Source organism: Ahaetulla prasina, chromosome 12 (assembly GCF_028640845.1).
Source record: "Ahaetulla prasina isolate Xishuangbanna chromosome 12, ASM2864084v1, whole genome shotgun sequence".
Classification (NCBI taxonomy): domain Eukaryota; kingdom Metazoa; phylum Chordata; class Lepidosauria; order Squamata; family Colubridae; genus Ahaetulla; species Ahaetulla prasina.
The window spans coordinates 30,302,649-30,320,255 of NC_080550.1; the positions used below are offsets into that span (position 1 = coordinate 30,302,649).

At 42.5% G+C, this 17,607-nt stretch overlaps 2 protein-coding genes across 14 annotated transcripts in view; one reads left to right on the forward strand and one right to left on the reverse strand.

The window, feature by feature from the left end:
* PSME3IP1 (proteasome activator subunit 3 interacting protein 1) overlaps positions 1-9,669 on the forward strand; it is a 30,004-nt gene extending 20,335 nt beyond the window's left edge. For 4 of the 6 annotated variants that reach the window (XM_058155666.1, XM_058155668.1, XM_058155669.1 and 1 more), the window contains exons 6-7: positions 1,424-1,491; positions 8,332-9,669. In XM_058155666.1, coding sequence (XP_058011649.1) covers positions 1,424-1,491; positions 8,332-8,552 — 289 coding nt within the window. In that variant the 3' untranslated portion in view covers positions 8,553-9,669. Of the gene's footprint in view, positions 1-1,423; positions 1,492-6,428; positions 6,515-8,331 lie in introns of all 6 variants that reach the window. The other 2 variants (XM_058155667.1, XM_058155671.1) reach the window with 2 other exon arrangements.
* Positions 9,670-13,518: 3,849 nt separating this feature from the next.
* The window catches only part of CPNE2 (copine 2), a 223,973-nt gene continuing 219,884 nt past the window's right edge, over positions 13,519-17,607 (reverse strand). For all 8 annotated transcript variants that reach the window (XM_058155646.1, XM_058155648.1, XM_058155647.1 and 5 more), the window contains 2 exons: positions 16,991-17,227; positions 13,519-14,100 (listed from right to left, as the gene is read on the reverse strand). In XM_058155646.1, the coding sequence (XP_058011629.1) occupies positions 13,993-14,100; positions 16,991-17,227 (345 nt within the window). In that variant the 3' untranslated portion in view covers positions 13,519-13,992. The remainder of the gene's footprint in view (positions 14,101-16,990; positions 17,228-17,607) is intronic.

Sequence of the window (17,607 nt, forward strand, 5' to 3'; positions counted from 1 at the left end):
ATTCATCAATTCTTTCTAATAAAAAAATTATAGATTCCAAAGGATCCTCAATAAAAACCAAATCATCAGCAAAAGCTTGAAGTTTGTATTCTTCCTTCTGAATTTTCATGCCTTTTATTCCCCTTTCCTCTCTAATATTTCTATTCAATACTTCCAAGGTCAACACAAAACAGCAGCGGTGACAGTGGACAGCCTTGTCTTGTACCTTTTCCAATTTGAATCGCATCCGTCAATTCACCGTTTATCATTATCTTAGCTGATTGTTTATAGTATATAGTTTCTATTGCTTTAATAAATCTTTCACCAAAGCCCATCTGCTTCAATTGTAGGAAGATAAAATGCCAATTAATGTTGTCAAATGCTTTTTGTGCATCTAAAAAGATCAACGCCTTCTGTTTTTTCGGGATGAGCCTTATAATATTCTAAAGTATCCAAGACTACTCTCATATCATTCCTAATTTGTCTTTTAGGCAGAAATCCATTTTGATCCAAATGTATAAATTAATTCAAATAACTTTTAAGACGTTCTGCAAGTATTTTTTTTTTAATTGAAAAAGTTTTAACAAACAAAAACATTTTTCCCCCTTTTTCCTCCCCTCCCCATAAAACCCCTCCCCTCCCTTCCTCCCCGGCTTCCCGGGTCAATCACAAGGTATTGTTATACATAAACCAAACATAGAATAAAATTTTCCCTTCTAATCCAATTAACCTCATCCAAGTCTTTTCATTTCCTAACACACACACCCCCCATTATATAAAATAATAAATCCTAATTATTTAAGGGCAATCTGATACGTTCTGCAAGTATTAAAGCAAATATTTTATAGTCTGAATTCAACTGGGATATAAATCTGTAATTTTTAACTTGATTTAAGTCAAAAACGGGAGACCCAGTTGTTCTTGAAATGTCACATAGTATTCAACTGGCAATCCATCTGGGCCTGGAGCTTCCCCCCCCCCTTTTTTTTTTTCAGCGCTTGCATTAATTCCATCATTGTTATATTTCCCTCCAACATAACTTCAATATCTTTAGGAATCAGGGTAGCATTCTTGAGTCTCTCCTTCTATGATGGTTTATTATCAGGCTAGTAACCACATGAGAAGCACTGTTGATGTTCCCTAATCTGGTAATGAATCATCTGCAAGATGCCAAGTTCAGACAAAACCCACCTCTCTTCTCCATTCTTAATACCATAATAGAGTTGTATATTTTTTTTATCTTTGGTTTACCATGCCAGATGAGAACTGCCTTGTAGTTTGTAACTCACCATTTATGGAGGAATGATGTCAGCCAGCTGTGGCATCTGAACCGACTGTGGTCACCTTAGTATGTTGTGTGCCTCTGATTGTGTCTTTCTGCTTGCCTGTTTTCCATAAAGGAACTAATTTAAGTTCCACTCTTTGGATTTGTGTCTCTTTACAGTTTAGAAGGTGCCAACAGTGTAAAAAGATTGAAACTGGACCCGGATTCTGACCATGATAATGTTCAAGGTATGCATCTGAATGTATTGGGAAGGTTCCAGGTTTATGTGGTTCAGTGCTTTGCATGGTTAGCTCTGCCCTGCTTTCACAAGTTGCCTTTGAGAGGTTGGGATGGAGGGGGATTTTATTAACGTGATATTGCGGTGTTTCTCAACCTTGGTGACAGCAAAGCTGGTTGGGGAATTCTGGGAGTTGAAATGTACCCTTCTTAAAACGCCAAGGTTGAGAGACACCCTTTGGATGAAATCTAGCAGCAGACTAGACTGAGTGAGCAGCCTTTGACTGTGCTCTTTTTGGAAGAAGCTGTCCATGCAAGGGGGCCTGGTAGGAGAAGTTATTTATTTATTTAGCTTACGGCAACAATCTTAAAAAACATATCTTGATTACATTCTCAGTGAACAAATCTGAAACTATTTACTCTACTTACAAATTCAAAGGTAGACTACTTAAAAAGTCAAGGCATGATGGAATTTCAGGCAGAAAGTCTGAGATTTCCCTCATATATTCCACAATATGTCACACTGTCTGCTTTGGAGCACCACAGCTACATTCTGAAGAGGAGAGCTTTTCCCATTTATAGAGGAGATTAGCTCAACTGCCATGTTGGGTCCTAACCCTATTAAGATTTTAAGGGCTAGATAGAAACCAAATTGATTTTTTTTGTTCAGCTGCAGTACACCTGCCATGTTGAGTCCTAGTCCTATTGCAATCTTATGGGGTAGATAGAATCCAAATAGTTGAGAAAACTGGAGCAGAGCAGAAGAATGGAATGGAATGGAACAGAATAGAATGGAATTCAATTCAATTCAATTCTTTATTGGACAAGAAATTTTTCTTGGTGCATATGCTCTCAGAGTATATAAAAGAAAAGATACATTCATCAAGGTACAACACTTAATGATAGTCATAGGGAAACAGTCAGTATAAATCTTAAGGATACCAGCAACAAAGTCACAGTCATACTCCCACATATATGACTTTAAGTGGGAGGAGATGGGTGATGGGAACGATGAGAAGATTAATAGACCCGTTCCAGTCCGGCTTCCGACCCGGATACAGCACGGAGACAGCTTTGGTCGCATTGGTGGATGATCCTCTGCCCTGGTCCTATTAGATCTCTCGGCGGCTTTTGATACCATCGACCATGGTATCTTGCTGCGCCGGTTGGGGGGATTGGGAGTGGGAGGCACCGTTTATCGGTGGTTCTCCTCCTATCTCTCTGACCGGTCGCAGACGGTGTTGACAGGGGGGCAGAGGTCGACCGCGAGGGGCCTCACTTGTGGGGTGCCGCAGGGGTCGATCCTCTCGCCCCTGCTGTTCAACATCTATATGAAGCCGTTGGGTGAGATCATCAGTGGCTTTGGGGTGAGATACCAGCTGTACGCTGATGACACTCAGCTGTACTTTTCCACCCCGGGCCACCCCAATGAAGCTGTTGAAGTGCTGTCCCGGTGTTTGGAGGCCGTACGGGTCTGGATGGGGAGAAACAGGCTTAAGCTCAATCCCTCCAAGACGGAGTGGCTGTGGATGCCGGCACCCCGATTCAGTCAACTGCAGCCGCAGCTGAATGTCAGAGGCGAGTTATTGGCCCCAAAGGATAGGGTGCGCAACTTAGGTGTCCTCCTGGATGAACGGCTGTCGTTTGAAGATCATTTGACGGCCGTCTCCAGGAGGGCCTTCCACCAGGTTCGCCTGGTTCGGCAGTTGCGCCCCTTCCTTGATCGGGATGCCTTGTGCACAGTCACTCATACGCTCGTTACCTCTCGCTTGGATTATTGTAATGCTCTCTACATGGGGCTCCCCTTGAGGTGCACTCGGAGGCTTCAGTTAGTCCAGAATGCAGCTGCGCAGGTTTATACAGGGAGCTTCGCGTAGCTCCTGCGTAACACCGCTCCTGCGCAGACTGCACTGGCTACCTGTGGCCTTTCGGGTGCACTTTAAGGTTTTGGTTACAACCTTTAAAGCGCTCCATGGCTTAGGGCCTGGGTACTTACGGGACCGCCTGCTGTTACCGCATGCCTCCCACCAACCCGTACGCTCTCACAGAGAGGGACTTCTCAGGGTGCCGTCAGCCAAGCAATGTCGGCTGGCGGCCCCCAGGGGAAGGTCCTTCTCTGTGGGGGCTCCCACACTCTGGAACGAGCTTCCCCCGGGTTAACGCCAAATACCTGACCTTCGGACCTTCCGCCGCGAACTGAAGACACATCTTTTCATTTGCGCGGGGCTGGCTTAAATTTTATCGATTTTAAATTTTCTATTACAAATTTTAATGGGGTTTTAGTTTTATATATTTTAAAGTTTTTTAGGCCAATTATAAAATAAGTTTTTTAATTTGTATTTTAAATTGTATATTGTATTGTTTGTTTTTTACTTTTTGGCTGTACACTGCCCTGAGTCCTTCGGGAGAAGGGCGGTATAAAAATCGAATTAAATAAATAAATAAATAAATAAATAAATAAATAAATAAATAAATAAATAAATAAATAGTAATGTAGACTTAGTAACTAGTTTGACAATGTTGAGGGAATTATTTATTTAGCAGAGAGATGGGGTTCGGGGAAAAACTGTTCTTGTCTCTAGTTGTCTGGTGTGCAGTACTCTATAGCATCGTTCTGAGGGTAGGAGTTGAAACAGTTTATGTCCAGGATGTGAGGGGTCTGTAAGTCTTTTCACAGCCCTCCTTTTGACTTGTGCAGTATACAGGTTCTCAATGGAAGGCAGGTTGGTAGATATTGTTTAAAATAGACTAGAGTAGAGCAGAATGGAACAGAACAGAATAGAATTGAATAGACTGGAGTACAGTACAGTACAGTTAGGAAAAAAGCACCTTTGGGCTAATTGACACGGATGATCAAAAATCTCTTGTGAACATTCAAACAAAATTAATGTGGTCCAACATCACTTGAGACTTTCAAGAAGAGATTAGACTGCCATTGATCAGAAATGGTATAGGGTCTCCTACTTGAGTGGGGGTTGGACTAGATGACCTATAAGGTCCCTTCCAACTTTGCTAATCTGTTTGAAAAGAGTAAAGATGACTTTTCCAAGCTCAGTATCCTGGTTTGAGAAAAAGCACCACTAGCCTCCATACAGATGCATCACTGTTTGTTCTGCTTGACATAAATCACAATCTCTTACTGATTGTGATTCTTGAACTCTCTCCCAAGGCAGAATTGTTAGAGAACTGTGGACAGAAGTTTCACAAAATTGGACTGTGTCTGTCTTTGTGATTGTGCCTGGTCCAAACTTTTGCTGTTTGCTTCCAGAGACCAGGCATGTGGTTAATTCAAAAGATGGGTGTTGTTGCACCATCTGCTCACTTTGTTCCCCTTCTCAGGTCTCCAGGCTAATTAGCCACAGAAGATTGGCTGTCTCTAATCTTTTTCAATGTTAGTCATTCTCCCAAATGCTTGGCAGGGATGCTTGGTAATTCTGTGTGGCACTTGGCCCCCAATGGCACATTGGACACAGAAAAATTTGGCATTTGGAGAGATGTTTCACTTCACTGGAGACAGAATGAGGCTTAGGTCTTTCTCCTGGATGGAGAGTCTTCTGAGCCAAAGTTTTCAAATTCTTTCCCACAGCCAGGGTTTTTTATTTTTTTATTTAATCCTACCTTTACTCTTTATAAATAACTCAAGGTGGTGAACAGATCTAATCCTCCTCCCTCCTTCTCTTTTCCCTCCAAGAACAACCCTGTGAGGTGGGTTGTTCTGTGAGAGAATGACTGGCCCAGTCACCCAGCTGGTTTTCATTCCTAAAGCAGGACTAGAACTCACTGTCTCCTAGTGATTGGCCCAAAGTTACCCAGCCAGCTTTCATGCCTAAAATTGGACTAGAATTCAGTCTCCTAGTGATTGAGCCAAAGTTACCCAGCTGTGTCGATGCCACAAGCTTATGGTTTTCACGCCTAAGGCTAGAACTCACCATCTCCTGGTTTCCAGACTGATGCCTTCACTGCTAGATCTACAGAACAGATGTTTTGTCCCTCCCCTCCTGCCTTGTTCCTTCAGTATGATGTTTGATTGGCACCTGTGATGACATGGAGGGTTTGGGGCTTATCAGTAAAATAAAAGCAGATTGTAACTGGGTGTACTGAGGCTGCAATCAAGCAAAACAAAATCATAAAAGCTAAGATCATTTTTTTCTAAATTTAGCAATAGTAATATCACTATTACTAAAAAAATAGTATTTTAAAAAAATATACAAATAGAATGAGACTATTGCCTTATACATTGTAAGCCGCCCTGAGTCTTCGGAGAAGGGCGGGGTATAAATGTAAACAAACAAACAAAAAAAAAATATTGTCAAAGAGAAGGGGAAAAAATAGATAAGACAAAAAACATATGACAAAAAAGTGAAAAAATACCAAAAAATTATATACCATTATAACAATAGTTACAATTCTATATATACTTGTCTAAGGCAAATATTATTCAATATATATGTATATATTTCTGATACATTTGTACAACTACGGTATCTTTTTTATTTTAACCTACCGTGTTCTCTATAAACGAGACCCATATTTATTTCATTATACTTGTCCACACAAAGTCTACGTCTGTAGGCAAATCTGTTCCCAGATGACAGCTGCCATCAGCCTTTCAATCCACTGGACCATTTATAGGGCTATAAATTTATCTTCCCAATGCTCTCACCACAGCCAAAAGACTGACTATTAGGGTATTGCAGATGAAGAGTTTTCATTGAAATGTCAAAAGATGCAATTCAGCTTTTGATTGCCAAATCAAGTTGTCTGTTGATCATTTTGATAGATCTGCAGCGGCATTCATCCAAACTTCTTGCTCTTTGCAAACTTGAGACAGATCCAGCAAATAAAAATCAGAAGATATGCAAGTCATGAATTTTTAGCAATTTCACTGGGTTAAGAGCTCTTAACGTTATTTTTTGGATTTATTTATTTTTTTCGTTCTTAATTCCAGGAATCTCTTGCTCACATAGTTTCCTGGACCATCTCAGAGCGATGTGCCAAATAGCGAGGGAGTCATGGAAGAGATTTTCAGCAACAGTAATTATTTCAATTCAGAACTGAGTTTGGGGTACAGGTAGTCCTTGAGTTTCAACCATTAGGGAGCCTGTCCATGACAGCTGTAAGTCATAACAGCCATATAACAGGTGGTAAAACAGGTCCATGTGACTGACCAAAGTTTATGACTTTTTTCATTAAGCAGTCATTAAGCGACTCCCGTGGTCATTAAGCAAACCCATTCATCAGTGTAACAGCTTATTGTCAGAAGTTGTGGGTGCTCCATCATTGGAGGTTTTTAAGAAGGGACTAGACAGTCACTTGTCTGAAATGGCATAGGGCAGCGATGGCTAACCTTTTTGCCATTGCGTGCCAAAAGCTGGGGGGGCAGGGGGGGTTGCATGCGTTTGCCCACACCCATAATTATATGCACCCCACCCCCACACATGCACGCGCTTCCCCCGCTTGTTTTGCTCTCTCCAGTCTCTCTAGGAGCCTGGGGAGGCTCTGGAGCCTGGGCAGAGCAAAAAACGAGCCTTCCGGTCCCACCGGAAGTTGGCAAGCAGGCCGTTTTCAGCCTCCGGACGGCCTCTCGGGGTGGGAGGCCATTTTCACCCTCTCCAGGCTCCTAGAGAGGCTCTGGAACCTGGGGAGAGCAAAAAACGGGCCTTCCCCACCCCGCCCCAGGCCCTCCGGAGGCAGGAAACAGCCTGTTTCCCTATTTCTGGTGGGCCAGCTCACATGCCCACCGATATGGCTCCACGTTCCACCTGTGGCACGCATGCCATAGGTTCGCCATCACAGGTATAGGGTCACCTGTTTGAACAAAGGTTTCTTCCAACTCTGTTCTGATTGATTGATTGATTGATTGATTGATTGATTGATTGATTGCTATGGTGCAGCTTGGCCAAAAACTAGAAGTGATTATTCAGAAGTGATTAGGGCCGTGGTGGCTCAGGCTGTAAGATAGCCTGTTATTAAAACACAGCAGCCTACAATTACTGCAGACTCGAATCCCACCAGGCCCAAGGTTGACTCAGCCTTCCATCCTTTATAAGGTAGGTAAAATGAGGACCCAGATTGTTGGGGGGGCAATAAGTTGACTTTGTAAATATACAATAGAATGAGACTATTGCCTTACACACTGTAAGCCGCCCTGAGTCTTCGGAGAAGGGCGGGATATAAATGTAAATAAATTTTTAAAAAAAAATTCAGTAAAACCATCACAAAACAGTCATGACACCACAGGACTCTGCAAGCAGCCACAATTGCAGCCTTGTTCCAAGCACCTGAAGTGCAGTCACATGGCCAGGGATGGGTAAGCATTCAAACTTCAAAAGTCCCCTTTTTTGGGTCCATCATAACTTTGAACAGTCACTAAGCAACCATTTATAAGTCAAGGACTATCCGTACCTGAGGCAGAACTTCTAAAGAGATTAGAGCATTGTTTCTCAACCTTGGCAACTTTAAGACGTGGATTTCAACTCCCAGAACTCCCCAGCCAGCCATAGGAATTCTTACTCTTGAAGGAATTCTGGGAGTTGAAGTCCACACATCTTAAACGTTGCCACAGCTGAGGAACAGTGGATTAAGGGGTTAGATGCCCATTTTGCTCCTGTCCCCAGTTTTGGACAGAAACCCCCTGCAAGTCTATGGCAAGAGTTGATTCTTTCCTCTAACCCTGCCTACCCAAACCTTAATGTTGACGGAAGAAGTTACTTGGATGAGTAATGAAATGTCTCAGTTTTAATATCCAGTGACCGTGATTTAATCTTTTAAGACTGTTTGAAGGAAACTGGAAATGGAGCATACGATCATTAAGCCTTGTATTTCCACAGTCCTTTTTTCTTCTCTTTCAGAAAAACCACCTTGCGTTCCCCTGGGCAGCAGCGCCATGAGCGGCTCTGCCCTCCACTGCCCCTCGGCCGCCGTCTGCATTGGCATCTTGCCCGGCCTTGGGGCTTACTCAGGAAGCAGTGATTCCGAATCCAGCTCGGACAGTGAGGGCACCATCAATTCAACGGGCAAAATTGTCTCCTCCGTGTTCCGCGGCAGCAATTTTTTTGATGCACCGCTCTAGGCTGCTTCTTGGAGTCTCGCTCAGAACTCACGTCCTCTTTCATCCCAGGCGTTCCCTCAAACTCACCCCTTTTTTTCCCCCAGTCTCCTTTTTCTGGGGGGGCAACGCCAAAATAATGTACTGCAGTAGTTTTTCATGGTGTTTTGGCCTCTTCTTTCCCCCTGTCTCCCCCCCACCCCTAAAAGCCTTCCCCCAAGACTCTGCTTTGTTTCAGGGGAGTCTAGCCAGGAAGGAGAAAGTTCAGGGGTACCCATTGAGAATGAAACATTGGATCCCCTTTAAGGGCAAGGATGACAAGATCCTTCAGGCTGAAAGGCGGTGGGGTGATTGCACGTCATTTTTGGAATATTCTCAAAAGAGATCAGCGGCAACTTCACTGCAAGGCAAAATGGTCCTTCCTCTAGCTGTTAAAGAGTCATTGTATGACATAATTAAAGAGGGAGAGAGGGGCTACACAATCACACAGGCGGCAAGAAGTGAATCTTGACAAGTGTCAATTAGTTTCCATTTTGTATTTGATTAAAAAATATCCTGAAGCATTTAAAAAAATGGTCTTGGATTTTGCCCTTCATGTTTTTCTACTTAGTCCTTCTGCCATGCTTTGCTATCATCCCTTGATCTCCTTGGTAGCCAAAATTCCTCTTAAATGCGGAGTTTTAAAGTTGATGGTCAGTTCCAGAAAATCTTGAGCTTCCATTTAAGGCTATCATGATTTTTTTTTTCTCCCCGCAAGACTACTAAGAAGCTTTTGAAGGAGTGGCTGGGCTTAGTATGGAAGCATTATTGCAAAAAGTAATGCCCCTATTAGTTACTTCACAATGCCAAAGTAACTTCATAATGGCTAGGAATCTTGGAGGAGGCCAGTCAGCAACCAAAATTCTCTGGAGCAGGGGTCTCCAACCTTGGCAACTGGCTGGAGAATTCTGGGAGTTGAAGTCTTCCAGGTTTAAAGGTTGGAGACCCCTGCTCTGGAGGACCTACAATGCATGTAGTTCTACTTTAATGCTTTGATTGATGTACAAATGAAACTTTAATGTTCACCCAGTTGACATTGTGATCTCTTTTATTGAAGAAAAGCTATTAAACCCATGGCTATTGGACAGCCTCCCTTGAGTAACGGTACGCTTGTTCTGGCTGGTTTGTAGGGAAGCTTTTAGAATCCAGGTTTTATTGGGCCAAGTTCCAACCTCTTGGATGGACTTGTTTTCGGGATTGAAACAAAGCTAGTGGTTGGAATAGCCCCAGGAAGAATGAAGCCCAAGTACAGGTAGAGCACAATTGAACCCAAAACTTCTGTTGCTAAGCGAGACAGTTGTTAAGTGAGTTTTGGCCCATTTTACGACTTTTCCTTGCCACCGTTGTAAAGTACATAACTTTACATAACTAAGTTCCACAATTTTGGCCAGTACTAAAGATCATCTATATCATCTATGTCTGTCTGTATGTGTATCTATCTCTATCTGTCTGTCTCTATCATCTGTCTATTTTGTCTGTCTGTCTCTATCGTCTATTTGTGTGTCTATTTGTATCTATATCATTCTATCATTCCATCTATCTCTTATCATCTATCTGATCTATCTCTAATTTTGTATTGTCCCTAACAATGGAACTTGGCAAAATAGACATTGGCAGAATTTTCTAGCCAAAGAATAATTCACAAATTGAATTTTCTAGCCGGGTCACTCCAAATCTGATATCAATATGCTGAATGTGATTAATTTCATTTCAGGTGTGAGTGTGTCACTCATACTATGTAAATCCAGACCTTTTGCTTAGTTATTTAGTCACTGTGTTTGTTATCCTCGAGTTAAATGTGTATTGTCATTAACAACCCTAATGTTGAGACAATGCAACATTCCCTGGAATAGAAAGATAAAATGCAAACAAGGTCATTGGACCAGCTTTGCTGCTATCAGCCTTCTCTTGATCAGTTTCTCCTGAACTTAACATTAAAATTAATCTTACAGTTCAAAACAGGACTTTACTTACCAATGAAAGTAGATGAATTTGGTAGCCATGTATTAATATGAACACAGTGATTGTGAAAATCAGCCCAAAGTGTACTTGCTGTGTGATACCTTTTAGCAGGGATCTCCAATCTTGGGAACTTTTAAGACTTGTGGATTTCAACTCCCAGAATTCCTCAGCCAGAAAAGACTTGTGGACTTCAACTCCCAGTCTTTGCTGGATGAGGAGTTGAATTCCACAAGTCTTTTCTGGCTGAGGAATTCTGGGAGTTGAAATCCACAAGTCCTAAAAGTTCCCAAGATTGGAGACCCCTACCTTTTAGTGAAATTAGCTGCACTCTGCTAAGTACTTGGATACTACTAATACCTAAAATATAGTCTACAGCACACTAAATTTCTTGATTCAAGCCCCTTGAATGAGCTTGCCTAATATAATCACAAGAAAAAAAAGAAGTTAATATTAATCAAGCTTAATTTATTCTGTTTGCAGGTCTGAATTTAAAAATCAGATTTAGCAAAAACAAAAACGGCCTTAATTTAAAGCAGGTATCTTTCATCTATTTGAAGCCAAACTCCCGCAAGAAAAGCTCATTTGCCTCTATATTATATTTTCTGTATATTTAATTTAAAACCACTTTAAAACTTGGAGTGGGGGAAGTAGCCAGTGTGTATCAGGGATAAGATTTCATCTTTACTTTCAGGTTCGGTTTAACTCCTGGTGATTTCAGTTTATTTCCTGGTGAGATACATTCAGGTAATTTTCTTGATTACAATATTAAAGTGCTTATTCACTGACTTCTATCAGCCAAGCTGACTGAAACCAGAAATTTTTTTATTTTTATGGAAATTCATGTCTGAAACCAGCAACAGTTTATTTTTATGTAAATTTATGATTGACACTAGCAATCATAAATACTAGCAATCTTTAGGTCTGAGGATTCACGGCTGAATAGTAACTATCCTGAGATGCTCCAATATTTTTTGTTTCTCGGTGTCAAAGTTACAGGAATTGTGTTGGATTGACATTGCTAAACTATGAATGATACTTTCATTTGGTGCTAGGTAGGATGTACAGGTAATCCTTGATTTACGATTGGTTGCTTAGCAACTGTTTGAAGTTACCGTGAACTCTGAAAATGGGGCTTACAACCCAGATGTAAAGATCTGGGAACCCCTTGCAGTCACATGGCTCGGCAATTGCCCCACATTTACGTCTTTTGCAGTGCCTTGTAACCACGCTTTACAATGTTTTTGCAAGAAATCGGTGTTTACTTCTGGTTTCCAGCATAAAAACCCATCCATAGCAAACAATGTTTGCATAATGACTGCAGCATTTGCTTAATGATCATCCATGGTGTTTACTTCACAATCGCCATAACATCATGTTGGGTCACGCAGCAAACGTTACAATGATCATGACTTACGACCAAGATTGTGTGCTCAGTTACAGGAAGCCTTCAACTTAACGACCATAACTGCAAGCAGAATTTCCATTGTTACGCAACCATCATAGATGTTAAGGGAATCTTTTTTGTAATGGTCATTAAGTGAATCCAGCTTTCCTCATTGACTTGTCAGAAGTTGTCCAGGATGGTTCCAAAAGTCAAATACATGACTCCAGCACACTGCTACTGACCAACACGTGCTGGTTGCCAAGGGTCCAAATTTTGATCTTTGTGGCCATGGAGATAGTCATAAGTGTGAGGATCAGTCATAAGTCACTTTTTCAGTGGCATTGTAACTTCAAACGGATGGATGTTTGTAAGTAAAGGATGACCTGTATGAATCCAATTATTATGTTCTAGCTCACCCTCTTCCCTTGCACAGATCTAGTGTGTCTCGCAAATTAAACTGAGGTTCATAAAGTTGTAACCGGCATTTAGGAAAGGATGTCCGCCAGGATTCTCCTTCGGAAGGGCAAATGTTGTCACTCGGCAGAGTGGGAGGGGAGAGAAGAGTTAGGCTTGTACCAGATGGTACAGCCACAATGTAAAAAAGAGGGTGAAAATCTAAAAAGAGTGCAGAGAAGTACAACAAAGATGATTAAGGGCTGAAGCCCAAAACATGAGGAACGGTTGCAGGAATTGAATAGTTGAATAGAGAGAAAAAAAGATTAGGGATGACATGATTGGCCATGTTTCAGTATTCAAGGGGCTTAAGAGGGGGTTAAGGGTTTGGAAGCACCAGGACAATTCAATATATCCAGTTTAATGAAAAGGAGGACTGGGGTGACATAATAGCAGTGTTCCAATATCGTGTGACTAACTTAGCAACTGCAGTATTTCACTGAACAACTGTGGCAGGAATGGTCATGGGGTGGGGCAGAATTCACGGCTGTCTCGCTTAGCAACAGTTGGTCTCAGTTGTGGTCGTACATCAAGGATTATCTGTATGGGACTGTATATGGAGCAGTGTTGACCATACCAGCATCTCCAGATTTCTAACAAGAGATTTGACAATCATTTGCCTGGGATGCTATAAGGCCATGATGGCGAACCTATGGCACGCGTGCCAGAGGTGCCACCCAGCCCCCTCTCTGATGGCACGCAAGCCATCGCCCCAGTTTAAGTCTATTTCGCATGTGCGCGCACCTTCCGCTGGCCAGCTGCTCTTCAGATCTCTGCCATGCATGCAGGGGGCCTGGGTGCATGTGGGGGCCGCGTATGCATGCCCGGAGTGGCTAGGTGCATGCACAGGGAGCGCACGTGCATTGTATTTGGGGGGTTTGGCCACGCACATCTTTGGGCACTCGGTCCAGAAAAGGTTAGCCATCACTACTATAAAGTCACCTACCTTGAGCAGAGGGTTGGACTAAAAGACCTCCAAGGTCTCTTCCATCCCTCTATGAAAAACATAGGCACCCACCTGGAGTCCTTCACAGGTATTTGGGGCAACCCTGATTGGGTTGCACCAAATAACCCACCTGGAGGGATTTGGTTCAAAGAAGCTGCAGGAGGACTCAGTAGGATCAAATCACAGCAGGCTTCAAGGGGGATGTGGAGAGTTCAGGGTTCTTTATTAACCTGAGTATAACAAATAATCAAGTTTACATGGTATAAAAATGAACGTAGAGCAGAAGTACAAATTACAACACATTGAAGGGTGGTCCACATTTCTTTGGGCAATGAGATTTTGAGAACGTCACACTTGAAGACAATAAGTGGTGGCTGTAAAAAGGTCCTCTCGTTCCACAAAACTCATAAAAAGTACATTCAGATACTTAAAAAGTTGACTTGTGGAATCAAGGCATGTCCACTATCGGTCATGGTGGGTTGTTTCCTTCCAGGATCCTTGAATGCAGATCCCTAAACTCACACTGCAAGTTGCCTTTGGAAGGAATCGGGTTATGCTTTGCTCCTTTTGATTAAATGAACTCAGTTAAACGAAAAGTTATTGGAAACCAGGGGAGACATGCAATCTTCTGCCACCAATAGATGTGGAATACATGCAGGCCAGGAGCAAACGATTGACTTCTAAGCAGGTTGTGAGTTGAGGGGTGCCAAATTCTGGTGCTTGAAGTATTGAACCACTTGCTGTGGGAGTTCTGCCAACACGGCCTTGGCCAACGTTTCTTTGGGTGCCTGAAACAACAAGAAAGCCAGAGTGACAAAAGGCTGGTCCATATATTTGAAGAAGGGTTTGGAACCCCTTTTTGGGGGGGGGCAACATGAAACTTTGCCTCAATCATGGTTAATCAATCAATCAGAATATAGCTGGAAGGGACCTTGAAGGTCTTGTCCAACCCTCTGCTCAAACAGGAGACCCTACAATTTGAGACAAGTGGCTGTCTAGTCTCTTCTTAAAAGCCTCCCATTTTGGAGCACCCACAACTTCTGAAGGCAAGCTGTTCCACTGGTTAATTGTCCTCACTATGAGGAAGTTTCTCCTTAATTCCAGGTTACTTGATTAGTTACCATTATTCCTTGTTCTCAACCAGGCCTTCCTGGTTTTCAGTTGCATGATGTCTGCTGGTGACATTGAATGACATTGAACTGAAGGCCTACAAGTTTTGTACCCTTGACTGGAAGATGTTTGGAGGCATCAACCACCACATGTATTGGCGCTCTGATTTAGGAAGTGAGTTTGCACGTGACAAATTTAACATACAGAATTCAACATGTAGAATAAACAGTGCTGGAAGCATTGTTGGTTGTCTTCTAGTCCAATCTCCTGTTCAAGCAGGAGGCCCCATACCATTCAGGACAATTTCTTCCTAAAAAACCAGTGATGGAACACCTACAACTTCTGAAGGCAAACCGTTCCACTGATTTAATTGTTCTCCATGTCAGGAAATTCTCCTTAGCTCTAGATAGGATCTCTCTTTGATCATCTTCCATTCATTACTTCTTGTCCTACCCTCTGGTGCTTTGGAGAATAAACTGATGCCCTCTTCCCTATGACATCCTTCAAGTATTGGAAGACATGACACCTTTTCTTTCTTCTTAGCTTTCTCTGGGTAAGAAGGAAGGTGTCTGTCTGATATGCTGAAGAGACATTAGGAATACATAGCTGTTCCTGTACTCTGACATGGTTGGCCATAGGAGGAAATGGGCACCAAGGGATTTCTTAGGTCCTTACATGGCAATCATCTGGCATAGCAGCACCTTTGCATACAAGTTTCCTTTTGGACTGTTTGGACTATTTCATCAAAAGGTCCCTGTTCACAGAGGAAAGAAAGATCCCTGCCCAGTTCCAGAACCTATCAACATAGGACAGTTTTCTCCAAGTTGGTTTCCTTCACAGGTTGAATGGGAATTCTAGCAGTTGTAAACAGCAGTATACTTGGAAAGTGCCATTTTTGGAAAAGCCTGGATGGTACTTTAGGTCAGGAGTCTTCAACCTTGTCATCTTTAAGACTTGTGGACTTCAGCTCCCAGAATTCCCAGCTCCCAGAACTCTGGGAGTTGAAGTCCACAAGTCTTAAAGTTGCAAAGATTGGAGACCCCTGCTTTAGGTAACTCCAGAATTGGCATTAGGAGGAAAGGGGATCTTGGCTATTTCAGTGAGATTGCTGTGTCTTTGCTGTTTATCATCTGCCAGCTCACCTAGGCTTCTCTGGAGTGTCCCAGAAAGACTGTTACTTGCCTGAAGGAAAACTGAGAAATTTGATGCTGGAGGATTCCCTAAAACAAATAATGTGTCAACACTACCAACAATACAGCTACCCTTCAAAAAGACCTTGACTTTGTTTTGGAATGGTCAAAAACTTGGCAACTCCAAATCTCAACCAGCAAATGCTCTGTCTTACACATTGGAAAAAAAGAATCTGAACACTAAATACAAGCTTGATGGTCATTACCTTATAGATGACCCCCACCCCGTTAAAGACCTTGGAGTTTTCATATCAAATGATCTAAGTAACAAAGCCCACTGCAACTACATCGCAAAAAAGGCTTTTAAGAATTGTAAACTTAATATTGCGTAGCTTCTTCTCCAGAAACACTACACTACTAACCAGAGCATATAAAACATTTGCTAGACCAATTCTTGAATACAGCTCGCCTGTCTGGAACCCATACCTCATTTCAGACATCAGTACAATTGAACGGGTCCAGAAATATTTTACAAGAAGAGTTCTCCACTCCTCTGATTACAACAAAATACCTTAGACCACAAGACTTGAAATCCTGGGTTTAGAAAATTTAGAACTCTGCCGCCTTCGACATGACCTGAGTTTAACTCATAGAATCATCTGTTACAACGTCCTTCCAGTTGAAGACTACTTCAGCTTCAATCACAACAATACACGAGCACACAATAGATTTAAGCTTAATGTGAACCGCTCCAATCTTGATTGCAGAAAATATGACTTCAGCAACAGAGTTATTAATGCCTGGAATGCACTACCAGACTCTGTGGTCTCTTCCCAAAATCCCCAAAGCTTTAACCAAAAACTTTCTACTATTGACCTCCCCCCATTCCTAAGAGGTCTGTAAGGGATGTGCATAAGAGCACCAACGTGCCTACCGTTCCTGTCCTAATGTTCCCTTTGATAGTATCCAATTTCATATAGTTATTACATACTTATGATTATATATATGCTTTATATAGTATAGTTATTTCATGCTTATACTTACATATACTGTTGTGACAAATAAATAAAATAAATAAAAATAATAAATAAATAATGTGTAGAATAAAAACCAATGAGGGCACAGCTGTGCTTCCATCTTAAAGATGTAATTTTACAGACCTATCTCTTTAGCTATTGACCCATCCACCCTTCCTTCCTTCCTTCCTTCCTTCCTTCCTTCTCCTCCCTCCCTCTTTTTTCCTTCCTTCCTTCTCTTCTTCCCTCCCTCCCTTCCTTTCCTCCCTTCCTCCCTTTTTACCCTTCCTCCCTCCTCCTTCCTTCCTCCCTCCCTCCCTCCCTTTCTTTTCCTTCCTTCCTTCCCACCCTTCCTTCCTTCTCCCTTCTTTTCCTTTCTTCCTCCCTCCCTCTATGCAAACATGAAATTCTCCTGCACTTACACTGCGGAATTCACGGAATGGCACAAATTGGACAATATCCCGCACAGCCTCCTCGCCCGTGTACGACCGGAGCATGCGATTGTCTGCATCCAGAAACTCCATGGCAGCAAAGTCGGCGTTCCCGACCCCGATGATGATGATGGACATGGGCAACCTGGAAGCCTGTACGACAGCATGCCGTGTCTCATCCATGTCACTGATGACACCATCGGTGATGATCAGCAGGATAAAATATTGCTGGGGAGAGGGAAAGCAGAGAAGAAAATCACATCCCCCCAGGAGGAGATGACCAGTACATTTCTATGTACTGGTCATTTCAGGGGTCCCCAAACTTGGCCACTTTAAGACCTGTGAACTTAAGACAATCGTGTCCATGGAGATTCTCAGTCATCCAGGTCATGCTTGTCCCAAAGGTGTTTTTTTTTTCAATAGGCAACTGGACTTTCTCTGTTTTTCCTTGAGGACGTTTTGCTTCTCATCCAAGAAGCTTCTTCACCATCTGACTGGATGGTGGAGAATGGAAGGATATCAGAAGTCACCAGGAGAGCAAAGATCATCACATGATCAAAACTCCTTTCTCGAGAGGCAGGACCTGGCTCAGGATTGGCGAGGGACGT